The sequence below is a fragment of the Lolium rigidum genome, chromosome 4 (assembly GCF_022539505.1).
Source record: "Lolium rigidum isolate FL_2022 chromosome 4, APGP_CSIRO_Lrig_0.1, whole genome shotgun sequence".
Classification (NCBI taxonomy): Eukaryota; Viridiplantae; Streptophyta; class Magnoliopsida; order Poales; family Poaceae; genus Lolium; species Lolium rigidum.
Window position 1 is genome coordinate 199084408 of NC_061511.1, and position 17326 is coordinate 199101733.

The window sequence follows — 17326 nt, forward strand, 5'->3', positions numbered from 1 at the left end:
GTAGCATGTACTGACCGAGTATGTGGGATATCTACACGATAGGTGACGTCAGAGGGCCGTGCGCCAAGTCGTACTTCCTCCGTGCATACAAGGCCACATTGTTTTTTCTGTCAAACTTTTATTAATAATTTAGTCTACCAAATATAAGTCATACATTATCTAAAAATATATCACCGAAAAAGTGGCCTTGTATATAAAAATGGAGGGAGTACGCTAATTCCCGGTAAGATTGAAGATCTAGTGATATCGTCATGGTCTTATCCTAAACCCTAATGGAGAAAGTATAAGTCAATACAACGGGAAGTATGTTGTGAAGAAACGGAAGTCGGCACGAGCTCAGAGTTGCTACCTCAGCAGCCTGTTGCGCGCTCTGCTGGCCACACTCACATAGGCTTGTCCGCGGTGGGCATGCCGGAACTGGCTCAACCTCGGTCATTTCTTTCGGTTTCGAAGCTGAAATTTTTCAACCTCCTCCCTGGTTTATAGGGACTACAAGAATCTAATCATAAATTTAACCAATATAACATAAATTATGCAACATATAAATTATATTATTAGAACATTTAAAACTTTCTAATAATACATGTTTTGTAATACATTACGTTGATCATACTAAAGATCTATGGATACACGTTGGACCCATAAATCGAGACAGAGCGAGTAGTATGTAACGAGAGGACTATGAACTTTCACAATGCATTGGCTCTTATACGTTATTCTAGGCAGGGGTGCATTGTTTTGAAGGTTGCATCTGATCCCTCTTTGATCCATAAGTTTTTCCAGGTCAGTTTAGTTTTTTGGAGAAATCATTGTTTGAAAACTGTCTCGCGATACCAGCGCAGGAACCGGCGGTGCCGGCTCTCCCGCCGGAAATTTCCGATGTGCCGAAAACATTTCGTGCTGAAAGCCCTTACAAAACAGGGTTCGGCGAAACCAAAATGTTTTCGCGGAGGGAACCAGCAGGCCAGCCTCGTTTTGACTTGTGTTATTTACTCTTGTGATAGCCATCATGTTTGAAGTACCTTGTATTATCATGTAGGTTTTCAATCATAATGAATTAATGATGAAAGATGCACGAGAGCCGCAACCATCATCGATGAAGAGAAGTGTATATCCGAAGGAACATCGAATAACACCAGCGAGATCCACCGGAGATAAACATGCACATGCCCGCCGATGACACTAGATGCACCGCCGGGACATGGGCTCGACGGGGAGAACTTTATGCCATCTAGAGTGAGCCGGCGTTGCCACACCTTTCTAAGTAAGCCACAAACTCTAACCAAACTGAAAAAATATTAAAAAACGGAGCCCTCCCGCCGCCAAGGATCGAGATCCAGCGCGCCTCTATAACCCTAAGGCCACACGCGGCGACGGGGATAGGCGGCGCCGGCCACATGAGGCTGAAAACTCTATCGCCTTATCTCCGAGAGCTGGGGAAACAAAGGGTTACCTATTTTAAATTCAAATCCGGCTTTTAATCATTTATTTTGTGGACTGTGCCACAACCGTTCAATCTTACGTAAGTGCACACTACATGATCGTGAGAAGAAAGAGACTTTAGAAATATACCAAGGAACGTGATGCAACAACATGATTGTCTCAAAGACTTATACGCCAAGAAAAAATGAAAGGTGCTGTAAATATAATATGCTCCTGTCATACGCGGAGTACGTGAAGCATGTGTGGAAACAATTTGGTCTAGTACTAGTACACGCAGGGACCGCCTGATATTTGGACTCCAGATCCCTCGGACGGACCATCGCATCCCTTGGCCGTCACGTGCTCCCCACGCCGCAACCGACGACGAGCACAACAGGCGAGACAAAACAACACCGGGCGCACCATGGGTCCCCCACGAGCCACGCAAGCGTGACGCAAGCCCAGCCAAATCTCAACGGGGCTGCGAGTATACGTACGGTCGCAACATATTTAACGCCATGATCCGCCCGGTGACGCCATCGTGCGCCATCGCCGTCGAATCGAGGAATAAAATTTTGAGTTGTGCAACAGCAAAGCGGAGATCTCCCCGTACTGCCCCCATACCGGATCGCCATACCACCGCAGCATACGTGAAGTATGGAGTTGTATTTTCTTTAAAAATATAGTATACGAGAAAGAAAGAGATACCCTATAGAGACCCATTTGGTCTGCCTATTTTGGCCTGTTAACCCCATACAAAAAAAAAATCAAAAGCACGACATAAATTTAGATTTTCATTTCAATTTTATTACATATTACAAGTTTGAATGAAAAAAACTGAATTAAAGGCGTGGTGATTGTCCGATTGTTCAGCTCAAGGAGGCTTTGTCGCTCGGCCAACATGAGGAGCCGCCTAGCCTACTCCACTGGCAACCGCTTGCCGGAGACCGCTATGACGCGTTGGGGGAGCTACTGGTCGCCTCTCCAGGATGCGGGCGGCATTCCACCGGTCGTTCGCTAGCCGACAAGACTTCGAGTAAACCCATTTTTCCGGATTAGCGACGGGCTGCTCCTCCTCGACCGCCTCGCATTCAGCTTCGGCTAGAAACTACGCATTGAGGAGGATGGGCTCCGCTTTTTCAGCCTCGTCGAGGCCTAGGTCGTGGATCTTTGAAGGCTCGGGCTCCGTAGGTGGAGGTGCAGGCGTGGTGCGGCTGTTGCGGTGCAACATTGAGTAGGTGGTGAGTTGGTGTTGCCTCATACTAGCTATACACGGCGAGGTAGTTACCGAGGCAAGCTGGTTGCGGGAGGAGAGTGTGGTGGTGACTAGTGAGCACGGCAGAGGCCATGTTTTATAGCCGGACATGAGTAGTTGTCGCTGATCAGCCTTCTGTCGTCGGCCGTTGCAATTTCGGGCCCGTGGCCCGTCCGCGCAGACTCATCGGCTTCCCAAACTTCATAGACCGATGGATAATGTCGGATAGGTGAGCGTGCATAACCGGCCCGTCTGTCCACGTGGCCCGATTCAGACATGGCATGACTGTTTGGGTCGGGCCGGTCAATATGCCCTAAATTACGGAATAATAGTATTCTTTCTGAAAACCTACAAAAAGAAAATACACATATAAACCAGAGAGAATGGGATACCTATACGCGATACCTTTCCGACGCGTAGCGGAAAAGGAAATCGAAATAGTACAGAACAGTACTACGTAGTTTAGTACGGAGTACTACTCTGCAACGATCCTTTTTGAACAGCACTCTGCAACGATCTTGAACAGCACTCTGCAACGATCTTGATTACTACGCCCGCACGTACGAGTTGCACGCTTTCGGTGCGCAGTACTGGCCGGCCGTCCGGCGGGGAGCAAGTGCACACGCTGGGCTTTTTCTGCCGAAGCCCGTACGCACACGGCACACAGTAACACTCGACGGCCGGCCGGCCGGCCGGCTCAATCAAGGCTCTGCTTTTTACAAATCATCTATAGTAGCTTGACAAAATTAATGCACCTCTCGGCTAAGGGCATCCCAGCGGACGCAAATGGACGCGGAGTGACCGTTTTCGTCCGCCGTGATAGGAAATGCGTCTGGCACCACCTCCAGCGGGGCGACGCAAAGTGACCGGGCCGTCCGCGGAGATGCAAACCTGCCCGAAATATGCGCCTGGATGCGTCTCTGCGGACACTGCGCGGACGCCGAAAGCCCACGAAAGAGCGAACTTTGTTCAACGCAGACGCACCATACATGGAACATTGATGCAGTAACAGCAGGCGGATTCCCAAAATTCCTATGTAGAGTGGTTGCGGAGATGTAAATCTAGTGATAGTCGTGGCAATACATACCACTTCCACAATTAACAAATTTCCAGTGAAAGAATCAACAAACGCTTCCAAGCTTATTTATGGCCTCTCTTTTAATAACCTACCGGTCTCAGGGAACATAATTAAACGAACATAAGGCCGTGGAAGCAGCATACCACCAGTCTAGAATCTAGATAAAGAAAAATTGATTGCGCAAATGGAAGTCTAGTGATAGTAATGGCAATACAAAGCATATTTTGAGAATTAACAACAAGAACACTATTTCCAGTGAAAGAATCAACAAACGGAACATGGTTAAACGAACATATGGCCGTGTCTACATAAAGCAAATGCCAGGAAAACACACACAGAGACAAAAGATTACACAGAATCTAGCAAGCTTTAAACGAGAACCAATGATTTAGGCAGCTCCAAACTTCGCCATCCACTTCTCGTGCTGCTCGATATCAGAGGGCGAAACACTCTTGTGGACCTTGGCCAAAGCCTCTTCGAAGTCGCACATGGTCACTGGGTCCTTCGAGAGATAGTCCTTCGACATGTTCTTGATCTCGTCACGGGTCTTGCCTGCAATCTTTCGCCTCATGCCATTCATCGAAGCATCACGACAAACATTTGTAAGGTCATCGTCACTGTAGCCTTCAGTCCTCTTTGCAACTTCATCGATGTTAACATCAGAAGATACCTGTTGGTATAAAAGCAGTAAGCAACCGGAGATACGAAACGGTAATTTATCGTCAAATAAGACACCACGGTACTGATAAATGAACGGCATCAATGGATGAAATAACGAAAGACATCACATCGCGGTACCAATGGATGAAACAACGAAAGACATCACATCGAACATATAACAACAGAAGAAAATATGAGTACTGTAGCTACACCATACCTCAACCGTTCTAAGATTAATGTTGATGAGTGACTTTCTGCTTTCAAAACTTGGAAGTGGAATGTAAATACGCTTTTTCAGCCTCCGCCTGAGCCAATCAAGATACACCGAGTTAAAAAGACACATGTACCAAAAGTGTAGTAAAAGAAATATAGTTGCAATAATTGCATGTAGCTAGCACGTTGACTGTCAAAGAAATAGCCAAGTAGAATTAAATAACAGAAGCTGTAGATTGTTGTCCCCACTGCAGAAAAAAAATGTTTTTACAATAGACATTTCAGCTAGGTAAAACGGCCATTAATCACGGTAGAGGCGTGAGAGCAGTCAAAAGTCAAAACAACCAGATATGACTCTAGCCAAGGAGGTCACACTGATTTAAATGTTAGTGAATGATGTAAATGTTAAGTATAATGTCTGCATGGAGCAACTAATTATACTGCTCTAGTCCTTCATCCAAAGTGTTTCTACTTACATGCTGAACTGACTTTAAATTTAGACAAGATATAAACCTATTTCTTCCAGGAAATTACATCTATACAAGGCTTATGGCCTTATGAAACTAACGAGTGACAAAAGTTACAAATGCGCAAGGCTCTGATTTTAAGCCATAAGCGGTAAATGAGAAATGAAGCATGAACTGAACAAAAGGATTGTTTGCATTTTGAAGGACTCCAACAGCAGTACAACTCTAAGAAAACAGGATATTATTCCTGAAGTTCTGATACTAACAGAAGCAACTCTAAGAAATTAATATATGCAAATATCACGGAAAATAGTTTGCCAACCTGAGTGCTTCATCAATATCCCATGGAAAGTTGGTGGCTGCCAGAACCATAACATTTTTTGGCTGACCATCTTCATTGGTAGAGCTATTGTTAACACCATCTATTTGCACTAGAAGTTCAGACTTTACCCTCCTCGATGATTCATGCTCACCAGAAGCTCTGAATAAATACATAAGCTGATAAAGCTGGACATAGTATTTTCTAATGATTATAAATAAAATAAAAGAACTACCAATTTCAGATTTTTCTGTCATTTGCTTGTTGAGCTTTATTAAAAAGAAAGATATAAAAGCATGAAATATTCTCTTCTACGAAACGTAACTTGTTTACCAAACAAAGAGATTAAGAGTGTCTTCATTTATGATACAAGCTGTTCAGGGAGTTGTCATTATCTTGTCAGTAATCAATAGAAATTGAACTTGCATGGCGAACGGAAAAATGTATGTGCACATACCCACGAGATGTACATAGGGAGTCAATTTCATCAATGAAGATAGTACTTGGAGCGTGGGCCCTTGCAAGTTCAAATAAGCAACGGACCATGCGCTCACCCTCCCCCGGCCATTTAGAAGCCAATGTTGCAGAAGAAACATTAAAGAATGTTGTGCGACATTCTGTAGCTACTGCCTTTGCCAAAAGGGTCTTTCCAGTACCTGGTGGGCCAAACATAAGAACACCTTTCCAAGGTTGACGAATACCCTGATCAGAAATAAAACCCAAAGGGACATGATGAGGCTAGATGTAACTTAGACTGGATGGAAAAGGTTACAAGAGAGAAGATAATATACTACATGGAATATCATAATTTACTAATGTTACAAACTCAAATTGTGGTTAGGGTGATTGGAACATAATTCTGAATGAAGTTTTCCTAAAACCGGTCGTATTTAAGAACAACTGCCATGTGTGATGTACAGATTACTCACACATGCTGTCAAATAAAGACAGCAACATTATCCTTGGCCGTGATGTTAAATAGCAGAAAGAATGGATGAATAAAATAACAGACGCTTTATTGTGGAAAGTATGAGGAGGTCCATACAATAGCATAGTCCAAATTATAAATCATTACCTGAAAATATTCAGGAATCCAGAGAGGAAGCACAACGGCCTCCTGAAGGAGTCTTTTGGCCTCACTAAGTCCTACAACATCATCCCATCTCACTCCTGGGGTCGAATCTAGAACATCTGTTTCAAGACTGGCAACTAAGTCCCCATCTGGCCCATCATATCGTGACTTCTTGGACTTGCCTTCTTCGGCGTCGCTACTCTGAAACAAAAAGATCAGAAAAATAGAAATTTCAAGAAATCTGAATGTCATATAAAGGTACTCAGCAAGATAGGAAAATATTCCAGTTCCTTAACTTAAAAAATAACAACATATGCTCTCTTGTTTCAGTCGATGATTGCTTTTGAGATGCTTGGTGATTTCAACATCATTCTTGTTGTGCGCACCATCATATTTTGTCTCTATGAAATATGAACAGCAAGGAACTACAAATAGATGATGATGGTATTCCTCCTGTAGGGTTCAATTCATTAGGAATTTTCCTATAGCGCTTGTTTAGTTCGTAGGATTTGAACCCATAGGAATTTTTCCTATGGTCTACTTTGCATGCAATCCCATAGGAATTTTTCCCTTAGGTCCAACCTCATAGAAAGTTTCCCTTGTTTCTATGACAACTATGGCAAACACATAATCCTTCACAGTTTTTCCTCCCCCAGTTTCGCCAAAAGACCTCTATTCAACTCCACACAAGCCTGTCATTGGGCTACTTGCATTTTCAGCAGGTACAAAGGAAGTGTTTTTTCCATGGTGCAACCAAACAACATGCAATACAAATTCCTGTGATTTCAATTCCTGAAGGATTGAACAAGCCATGGCATTCTATTTCTACTTCTTTCCTATTCCTGTGTTTTGTAAATCATGTGAATCAAACAGGCCCTAAAGAGGCATGTTTTCTCACTAAGACAAACTTAAATAGTTTTAGGAACAAATGGAGAAACCCAAGTTAGCTTTTATACAAAAGAAGTGCTAAGTTGGACTGAGTGGCATCATGTGATTGACTTCAGCAGTACCTTGCAGAAAATTGTTAACCGTACTTTGAATACACCAAGAAGGTATGCTAGAAATAACGGATCTACAAACATTTTGAAGCCATACACATACAAGCAGTACTATAAAATAAGTACGCCGTCCTTCCATAATTCTTGTCGTGGTTTTAGTTCAAATTTGAATACAATCACGGCAAAGAATTACAGAACAGAGGGAGTATGTATCTTAGATTATATCGTGAAATTTCCATCCTTTTTACACTACGCAGATAGGTAGGTAAACAGTGCCAAAAGAAAAAGAAGCACTACAAGTCTAATTTCTTAAACATACGCAGAACATGTGTATTTTCTCATTCACGGATGCAGACAGAGAAAACAAACCGCAGCAAAAAAAATCAAATAAAGAGTTTATAGTGAACAGAAAATATTTGCTTGACAGAAATTACCGCTGAATCACCCTTGCTTGAACTTGATTTTCTTTTCCTCCCACCAGCTCTAGAAGCAGTAGATGATCTCACCACAGAGCTTGATTTACTCCCGTTGGGCTTTGCACGACGGCTAGGTGTTCCAGTCTTCGATGTACCCCGTGACCAAGCTCCATCGAGCGCGTAGTCCCGCGCTTGCTTGTGGTGGACCTGCAGCCTGGCAAACGGGTTCGCCATTTCCGCCGCCGCCGAGGTGCGGGGAAGCAGATTCGCCGAAGCCCGCGCGGGGTGGGAGGAGAGAAGGAGAAGCGCACGGGCGGATGGAGAAGATGAGAGCTATCCTGTGATTTATCTAGCGGTCAAGTCAAGTTAGTTAGCTGAATGCACGTTGCATGTACGTAATTCCAGGAGTCTGAATAGGTCACGTTGGTTGGTAGAGTTGTGGGTCTCTGCCGATGCTTTGCATGCATGTTGGCCGAGTCACATGTATTTAGAGAGTTTCAAGGAGGTGGGGTTAGTGCGTTAGTGGAGCGGGGTGTGAGTCCTTATCGTGTACTGGCTATTTAATTTAAGTTGAGAAAATGAATGAGAAAAGAGGGCCTGCGGGCAAGAGAAAACAATGTAGCATTATGTGTTTACCAGGGAGTGATGCATGGGCAAAGCTAGCTGCATTTCTTCTCTGGTACTTGTGTGTGCGTGTGTGTTCTAGGTGAGAGAGATCAAGAGAAGAAAAGGTGAGGGCTGTGAGATTCAGCCGAGACCAAAAGCACTTGTCTCTGTGTGTATCTCCACTAATATAAAAAGAGAGAGAGGGTGGTGATCCAAACGATCTCAGCCATAGATCATCCATCCAACGATACAAAGAATGGCGGACACTCCCTGGCGGACTGAAACCTCTCGCGATCAGGAATCCATCCAACGCTAAAACAAGGGCGGACACTCCCTGGCGGGCTGGAACCGCACCAGACATAACCGCACCAAACGTGCGCCCGCGAACGACGCCTCCGTTGCCGTCACCACCGCCCTGTCGCCGCCGCGCTTCATCACCGCTTTTGCCGACAACGACCACTGCTACCGCAGCGCCGGCTGCCATCTTCCAATTGTCGCGCTTCTGTCGCGCACGGATGCCTGATCGTCACCGTGGGGCGCCGACCACCGCCATTGCAGCGACGTCCGCCTTCTTCTCTGCGCCGCGGGGTGCCGGCCGCCACCACTGCACCATCGTCCGCCTTCCATCGTCGTCCAAACGTCCGGCCATCCGTCAACATATCGACGACAGGTGCCTAAAGCGGAGCAAACACTGCATCACTGCAGCTTGTTTTCAAATTTGAAGCCTGCAAAATCACAGGTTTGTTAGAATTGCAAGACGCTGCCATTTATTTTGCAATAGATAGTTGTTATAGAGCGCATATAATATTTTCATGTAAGCATACACATGTAGAATTTGAACAAAGTGATAAGTGCATGTCTACCAAATATGAATCATACTCGAATTAATATGTAAGGTTATTATCCGCATGCTCACACACACAACTTTCATGCCCCTGTACTTGGCAATACAAGGTATATAGCTATATTTGATGTTTGGCTCTGAAAACTTGTTCGTCTGATATACAATATTTAAACATCTGTAATCAAAATGTATAAGAACTTACAGTGCACTTGGATGTAGTTCATAACTCAATAAGAAGTGATACTGCCCTTGGACTTAATTACTTTTTTCGATAAAGGGAATATATTAATATCAAAACGATATCAATTACACCCAGCCTCTGCAACAACGCACCACCCTAATGGCACTACGGTTGCACACAGCTAAAAAAAGAAAAGAAAACTAAGAAACAAAAGTCCCGCTACAGTATCTCGGGCCTAACAACAGCAATACATCCACCGCCAAGATAACACCTGAAATACATAATCTCCAAAAACGATGCCTCCAAGAAAGGAACAGTGCGCTAACACCATCATCGCCCGATCAACGATCTTAGGTTTTCACCCTGAAAATAGTCCCCGCTCTCAAAACAATGCCTCCAACAAGGTCATTGCCAGGCACAACCAGTTAAGGCCAGACCTTGGGTTTTCACCCTGAAAGGTAGGACTCTGAATTTCACTTGTGTTGTCACCCTCACTTTCATACCGCTGTTGTGAAGCCTGGAACACCAAGCAAGTCCCTCAACAGCGCGGAGACTTGAACCTCCCTTAGCTAGTTCCTCCCTCCGGCCTTCATGAACTTCTCTTCTTCCGACTTTCATCATGGATCCATAGTCACTTGATGTCAACACAGAAAAAGAGCTTCGCGCCGCTCCCTCCAGAACCAATCGGTCGGAATAAAAGCATGGACTTAATTACTGCAGCTGGAATTCTGTCCAAGCACCATTTCATTTGCAGCATCTACGCACTCTCTTCGATGAAACAAGCTCCAGGTGAAGGGAGCTCCATTAAGCACCAAGTTAAATGACTCAATGTCAAGAATAAAAATGTACTGCAATTGTAAAAACAGAATAGAGTTAATATCAAAACATTTCTGACACATAAACGGTTCCTGCCAACTATGACATCTATTTTCTTATGTATCATGTATTTTCATATTAGTGCTAATTCTAGGTTTTCCATGGTCAATGTTTTCTGAGTATAATTTAAACCAGAGCCGTAATTGTTCAAGTAATTGTTAGTTACTTTTGATACAGAGGAAGCACAGATCATAATGTCATCTTCTAGCCACCATTCATTTCAGGACATAACTAACAGGAAAGTACAAGGTAAATAACATGAACCTATATTATGTCATTTATACAACAACATTGTCAACCATTACGCAGCTGCAGATCCTAATGAAGTCAACAAGCAAAGGGATAGAGAGAGGTATGCAAAAAATAAAGATGAGATTTCAAATCACCGGCGCCAAGCACGGGAGTTAAAAAAAACAGCCAACAGACCCAGGGCTTGCTGAAAACACCTTATGTCATTCTCAAACTACTTGGCAGCTCGATGTCACCCAACAGCAGTACAGAGCACCTGCAGGAGGTAATGTGTTCTAATATGTTTCTATATTGCAAAATTATATACGGAATTCTGATCTTTTTTTCGAGATTGTAATTGTAGGTACGGATCCAATTGTTCAGCGAAGCAGGCCATCTATGATGACCACTATAATCTGATTCATCACAATTATTAGGTGGAAAATCTTTGTTAAGTGTGGACAATGAGTCCAAAGGTATGTAACATCAACCTAAAACATCATATTATATATAATGATCTGTTTGAGGCTCTGGTGATTTTTATCCTATTAAAGAGTTAGTATATGCAGACCCTAAAGAGCTCAAAAGGCAGAGAGATAGGGAACGGTACCCAAAAAATAAAGATGACATTTTAAAGCACCGCCGCCAATCCCGAGAGCTTAAAAAGCAATCAACAGCCCGTATGAATGACGAAAACATGTAGATGCATCCCAGAATTCACACACAGGTTCTTTACAATTACATGAGTCCGGAGCTTTGCATATTATCAAGGTTGCAACTCGGAGTGATGTTAATTCTGGGCAAATGTCTAAAGCTTCTACGGAATTTTTAGGGAGTTCACAGCATACTCCACTAAGCAACATAACCAACTCCCATATAAATGGTACATAACCAGCATTAAATTTAAATACTTTGGTGCATAAATTTTTGTCATGACCAGACATCACAACCTAATTGTTTTCACGTTGTATACTACTTTAGGTGTTGCGCAGATCGGGTCTGCATACTCCCAGATGTCAAACGATCTTCACATGCCATGCAACGAGTCAGCTATGTTAGACGACGATAGCAGTGATTGGCTACACAAAAATGGTGCATACATGCGCAAAGTGTCTACATCTTCCGGGTTGCATGGCCAAGACAGCTTCGTAACGAAGAGTTTGTATTCTGAGAAGAAACGACAACGTGATTGTTCTGAAGAGACATGACATCGCCATAGGGAACGGTACTCATTAGTGCCAGATGGACAAATATAGTCATTTGTTCATTACAGCGAGAATTTAGTTACACTTGAACTTCAATAAAGCAAGTTTAGACTGTTTTAGCTTGCCCAACTCACCCTCCGTAGATAATCTGCCGCAATATGCTTGTGTAATTCACTTAGGGTTGTTTCAGTACGTTTTGTCTTGCATCTCCAGCCAGCGAACAAGTATACAAAGACACAAGTTCAAGTGGAATGTGTTCCTCCTTTTCTGGATGCCGTAAAAGAGTGTATTGGAGATTAAAAATAAAAAGAAATAGAGGTGCCACTAAAACCTTGTAATTAACCCTTGCTTAATATTTTTCTTCATGCAAAAATACTACGTGCCTAATTTCAGTAACAATTTCTTTTGTATACAATGTTGCATATCTTAGTGATTTCTGTTAGGATTCATGCACTAACCAACACAACCAAAAGTCCGAACTGATGGAAAGGGCTAGGCAATCCACATATACATTTCACAACACCCCCACTCGCGTGTGACGGGAGAAGAGAAAGTCAACACGTGAAAGAAGAAGAGCACACCGAAACAGGGCATCAGCGGTGGCTAAAGAGGGGGGCAACATCAATATTTAGGCTTAATTGCGAAAACCATATGAAAGCTAGGATTTGAACTCGAGACATGGGGCTCTGATACCATGTTAGGCTTCATGCACTAACCAACACAACCAAAAGTCTGAACTGATGGAAAGGGCTAGGCAATCCACATATACATTTCACAACAATTTCGAAGGTTATTAGTTACCTCAATAGAAAGCTAAGCAAGTGTAGGCAGGTGACAGGTACAGTCCTTATAAACTGCACAACTTTACTTCATCTTCTCTTGAGGTACCAGTAGACACATTGTACACAATCAGAGCTCAGATTGGAGCATTTTGATGTACCAGTGAATCGTATTTGTATGTTTATGCTACACCATTTAGGGATTTGGTGATGATAGTTTTATATAGTTCAGATTTATGCTTTCTCTTTTACCTATTTCGTCGGAGGTATTCGTCAGTGATCAATCATGTTTTCTACCAATCCTCTGATTCTTGAAGACCACTGATCCATCATGTTTTCTACCAATCTTATGATTCTTGAGGACATTCGCCCTACTACAAACAGAAAGTTATCAACATATATACAGAAGAGAGAGACAAACTGAAAGATTAAACAACATGTCACTATGCTTCAGAGCTCTGTATATGGGTATGCAATATCACAGCAACAGCCTACAAGTCAAATTCAGGGTTGACCAAATTCTGTTATATTTTGGATAACACACATAAAACAAATAATCGGAGATAGACCTTGTATTTCATTGTGTTAAAAGACCAAGTAAAGTGAGCAGATATTTTCAAATGTCACACCATTCATGATTAGTTGATTACCCTTTCGAATGATGCCTGATGCTATGTTGGGAGGATCATACAAGTTTGTGCAACTAAAGAAGAAGACATACCAAAGTACGAACTTAATAATGTTAGGATTGATCTCCACCGCACCAGAGCCCAACGGCTCTGGCACGACCCTTTGACCTCGTCCGCGCCCTGATCGGGGGCGCCCAACCGTTCACTGGTTGGTGGGCCCCTGTCGCCTGCACTATATAGAGTGGTGGGGGCCAGTGGCACTCAGTACGAGGTTACCCGGAGGTGCCACTCGCCCCACCAGACGACCCACCGATTAGGGTTAGTGCAGTGCCGACGGGAAGCTCCGCCGCCACCTCTCTCCCTCAACCTCACGCCGTCATCGTCGCCATCGCCACCATGACGACTTCGACGGGTTCGTCCTACTCGCAGGGACAAGGTAAACCTCACAGACCCGCAGTATTGCATCCTACCCGGCTAAGATCTACACCTAGATGATCTAGTAAAGTAAACATTGGTATCAGAGCCGCTAGAGTTGTAGATCTTGCGCTCGGGACAGTAAGAAAAAGGAAAAGCAGATCCTAATTCGTCCCCAAACAGAAACCCTAACCCTAATTTTGGGAGGGGAAAAGAAAGTTTCCTTACCGGCCAGGGCTTTGGGCTCGCTGGCAAGGAGGAACAGCGGGCAGTGGGGCACAACGCCGCCACGCGCTGAAAGAAAACCGGCCGCAACGCAGCTGCCGCTGCTCGGGCTCGCCGGAAAAGAGCCACCGGCAAAGGGCGCCGCCGCTGAGCCGCTCGACGGCGGTGCGTTCACCCGTGGGTGCACGCACGCGCCGGCGAGAGGGCCAGAAAGGCGCCAGTATGCTCCGCCCGCACCGCCTCGTCTCGTCGCCCGCTGCCAGGGTAGTTCTGGTGGCGTGGGTGACAAAGGATTAACTTGTCAATGCCTACAGATTGTAGACTAGGGTTTTGCTAGAAGTAGAGGGCAAGTAGATCTCGAAGGTTTAGCATCCAAGGACTTGTACTTGGGTGTAGGCTCCATGACAGTATCCCGCTTGTCACACATTTATGACTTTCTAGCTTTCTTTTGAGTATTTATCTATATGCACTTGCATGCCTGGATGGAGTAGCCCCAGGCTAGGAACAAATGTTTGCACTTGAGTCATAGTCTCTCGCCATTTTTATCTTAACATATCAAGCTTTCATTTTTCCAGCCCCCTATACTTGGAAAACTAGCTGACTCCTATGCTCCCTAGATAACCTTGAAGTGTTGATGAACTCAAACCTTATAGCCTAATCTTTTCTTTATCTCATGACGCCATTGCCGATGATAGGCCACGCATTTCTATTTTGAAACTGACCATTACCGCTTGTTTGTCATTTCAGGTCCAACACTTATCCGACGGACACGCCAGGCGCGGGGACAATATGTTCTCCCCTTTTCTGGCGCCACGCTCTGTAATCCCTAATAATGTTAAAATACCATTGTGCCCTCAGATTCACGTGGATATCATTCATTTGATTCTTTTCATCCACCCACCCACACACCTTATTCATAAGGTCCTCTTCTTCCTCAGCCACTCGCCGCACTGCCCCCCGCTTTCTTCTACAAAATTTCCTCGTGCGCTTCCTCATCTTCTCAGGTTTCGTCAGAAGCACACTTCCACATTGCTGATACTCATATTTACTGACTGTGTACAAGACACCTACTCCTGATATTTCGCCATGACTGAGCGTCATGGAGCGGGAGAGGTCCAAGACTGGCTTAATCAGACCCCACCCCCAAGAACTGGGATTACCAGAAACCCAAAGCGTTTGCTTCCTAAGTGAAGAAAGCTACTCACCTCTCCAATGGGGGGACGGGGAAGCTGACGATTTGACCCATCCACAGGCCTATTACCCCCATTCACCCTCTTTTCTTGTTATTTCAGCCATGGTTCCAATTTCACCCATCTCAATAACTCTATCCCTCTTTCCAGCATTTATTTTTATCACCTCCTGCTTCTCCTTGTGTCTAAACAATCAGACGCTATGAAGCGATTTTCTTTATTTCTTAATACTTCTATTAATGTTTGCATATAGGTCGTGTTGTTATTTCCGTTCGCTTCACAACTACTCGACGCTCAAACCTATCTGCCTATGGCATGCAAGAAGTGGTTGTACATTCAGAAGAGTTACTGATAAATCAAGACAATATTCCTCCTTTGATGTCGAAGACCCTTCGCCATGCCTAATAGAGCTCTGAGGAAGAAAGACTTGACAGAGGCTCCGGCGACCTGCATCTGATAAAAATATCTGGGAAAGAATTATCGTGCATCCAATTATGTTATTTCCTTTATACTAGGGTGCACTTCTTCTGTGTCGTAAAACCTTTCTAGAATTAATCACTATGAAGACGCAGATCGCCTACAACAATTTATAGCTGGGTTGATTTAGATAGACTTATCCTAGGATTTCATCTCTCAAGAAGAAAGACTCCATCCTTCCACTTGTCGCAGAAACTAGCATAAAGACCAGCTTCTCATGCCTTCCTAATATTGTCATGTAACTGGCCGATTGCCTTGCTTTTGTGTTGTCTATTTGAGATCCTTCCTCTTTCATGGTATAGACCACCTAAATTCATCTCACTTCTCTCTCAAGGTGGGATGTCGGCAGTGTGAATGTTATCTCCGATGACAACCAGATGCCCCCTTATTTAAATGAACCCGCAGAATCTCTCGAAATCATTTGATCCAATAAAGAGGATGTCTCACATCAGACGGCAGACAATTCTCCTCCTCAATGCTTTCATGGGCAAAGGAAAAGGATGATGCCGAAATTCCAAGATCAGGTCGATTTGGTTTGCCTTTTCACTGTATGTAAGTGCAGATCCAGGCAATTTCATCTATTTCATCAGCCAACAGAAGTACCTTTTTCTTGTCATTTGTAATTTGCAAATTCTTGTCTATCTGCTTTTTTATATTGTTTACGCTATTTGCAGTGATGATAAAGAAGAAATACCCATCACTGATGTATTGTTCGAATTCCAGCATCACATACATACATTAGCTCTTCCTTAATGCCAAATAAGAGAAGAAACGCGCTCCTCGACAAAAAGGTTTGCCACTGGGCATTCCTCCGCAAGCCCTCTGTCCTTCACCAAAGGGCAGGTTGAAGAATCTAGAGCTTACCTTCAATTCCAGGTAGCCTTCTTAACCCTCCCTCAAGATGATGTGTTACACTCTTGTCGTATTATATTTTCCTCATTTCATGTGTCACTGACATTTTCTACAATATTTTCTTCTTTGTCTCTCATCAGCCTATGATCAAAGTGAGCTTTTCGCATCGGTGCCCGGAATTGGGTACCTGGATTACAAGACTCAAGTGTAATGCTCACCTATTTTATACTTTCTCTCATATTAGACTGTCGACGTTATAGCTAATCTGTCTTCCTTTTTCAGAGAAACTGAATAGAGCCAACTAACGGCAGTTACACGCTGCTCTGTAAGTGATAATGCAGAGGCCTAAGAAGGCCAACTACGCAGCTGAAGTAAAAAGAAGCTATACATATAATGAGGTCACTGTGTCGAAGATCTCTAAACGCCCCGCATGACGCCAGACTTACCGAGCGATCACATAATCAAGGCAACCGCTCACACAAGGATCATCAGAAGGATAAACACAAAGTCGCCGCTTTGTTGGTACATTTGCAACATTAGCACTTCTTTGATTTTCCTTTTTTTTGCATTTGTTTTGCTACAAATTCTCATTTTATTTTGTCGAGGATCTCCGCAAGAATTTGAGCTTGAGGATCCCGACATAACGTATGTTCTTCTTGATTGCCGCATTCCGAGTTTCATGGCCTAAGCGCTAGCGCCGGATGAAGCCGTATGGGCTGCCGGGCTTTTCCTACTTCTTCCCGAAGAGAGAGCTCAGAACTTTCCTTGGCCTTGCCAAGTGCTTAATCCTCCCGAAGATCTTGGGTCATGTTTATGAGAACATGAAGATTGCCGTGAGCATCAAGGTTCCTAGTTGTTTGATAAATAACAAACTATTGATCAATAAAGCTGGCGTACTGGCAAATAGAGCAAGCAAAATG

The 17326-nt window shown here is 43.8% G+C and overlaps 1 protein-coding gene across 1 annotated transcript; it reads right to left on the bottom strand.

Annotated features, from left to right (window-relative positions):
- Positions 1–3913: 3913 nt before the first annotated feature.
- Positions 3914–8134, bottom strand: LOC124649050 (katanin p60 ATPase-containing subunit A1-like). The gene is made up of 6 exons (XM_047188732.1): positions 7919–8134; positions 6490–6687; positions 5872–6116; positions 5418–5576; positions 4633–4720; positions 3914–4425 (listed from the first exon to the last, which is right to left on the bottom strand). The coding sequence occupies exons 1-6, from the start codon at positions 8132–8134 to the stop codon at positions 4144–4146; spliced, it is 1188 nt and encodes a 395-aa protein (XP_047044688.1). The 3' UTR covers positions 3914–4143.
- Between the last annotated feature and the right edge of the window lie 9192 nt (positions 8135–17326).

Excerpts from the sequence above, each read along its gene's own strand:
- LOC124649050 (XM_047188732.1), bottom strand. The coding sequence starts at position 8,134 with ATGGCGAACCCGTTTGCCAGGCTGCAGGTCCACCACAAGCAAGCGCGG. Across the intron at positions 6,117-6,489 it reads GGATTCCTGAATATTTTCAG|GGTATTCGTCAACCTTGGAA; the intron begins GTAATGATTTAT and ends ATTTCTGATCAG. Across the intron at positions 4,426-4,632 it reads TTAATCTTAGAACGGTTGAG|GTATCTTCTGATGTTAACAT; the intron begins GTATGGTGTAGC and ends TTATACCAACAG.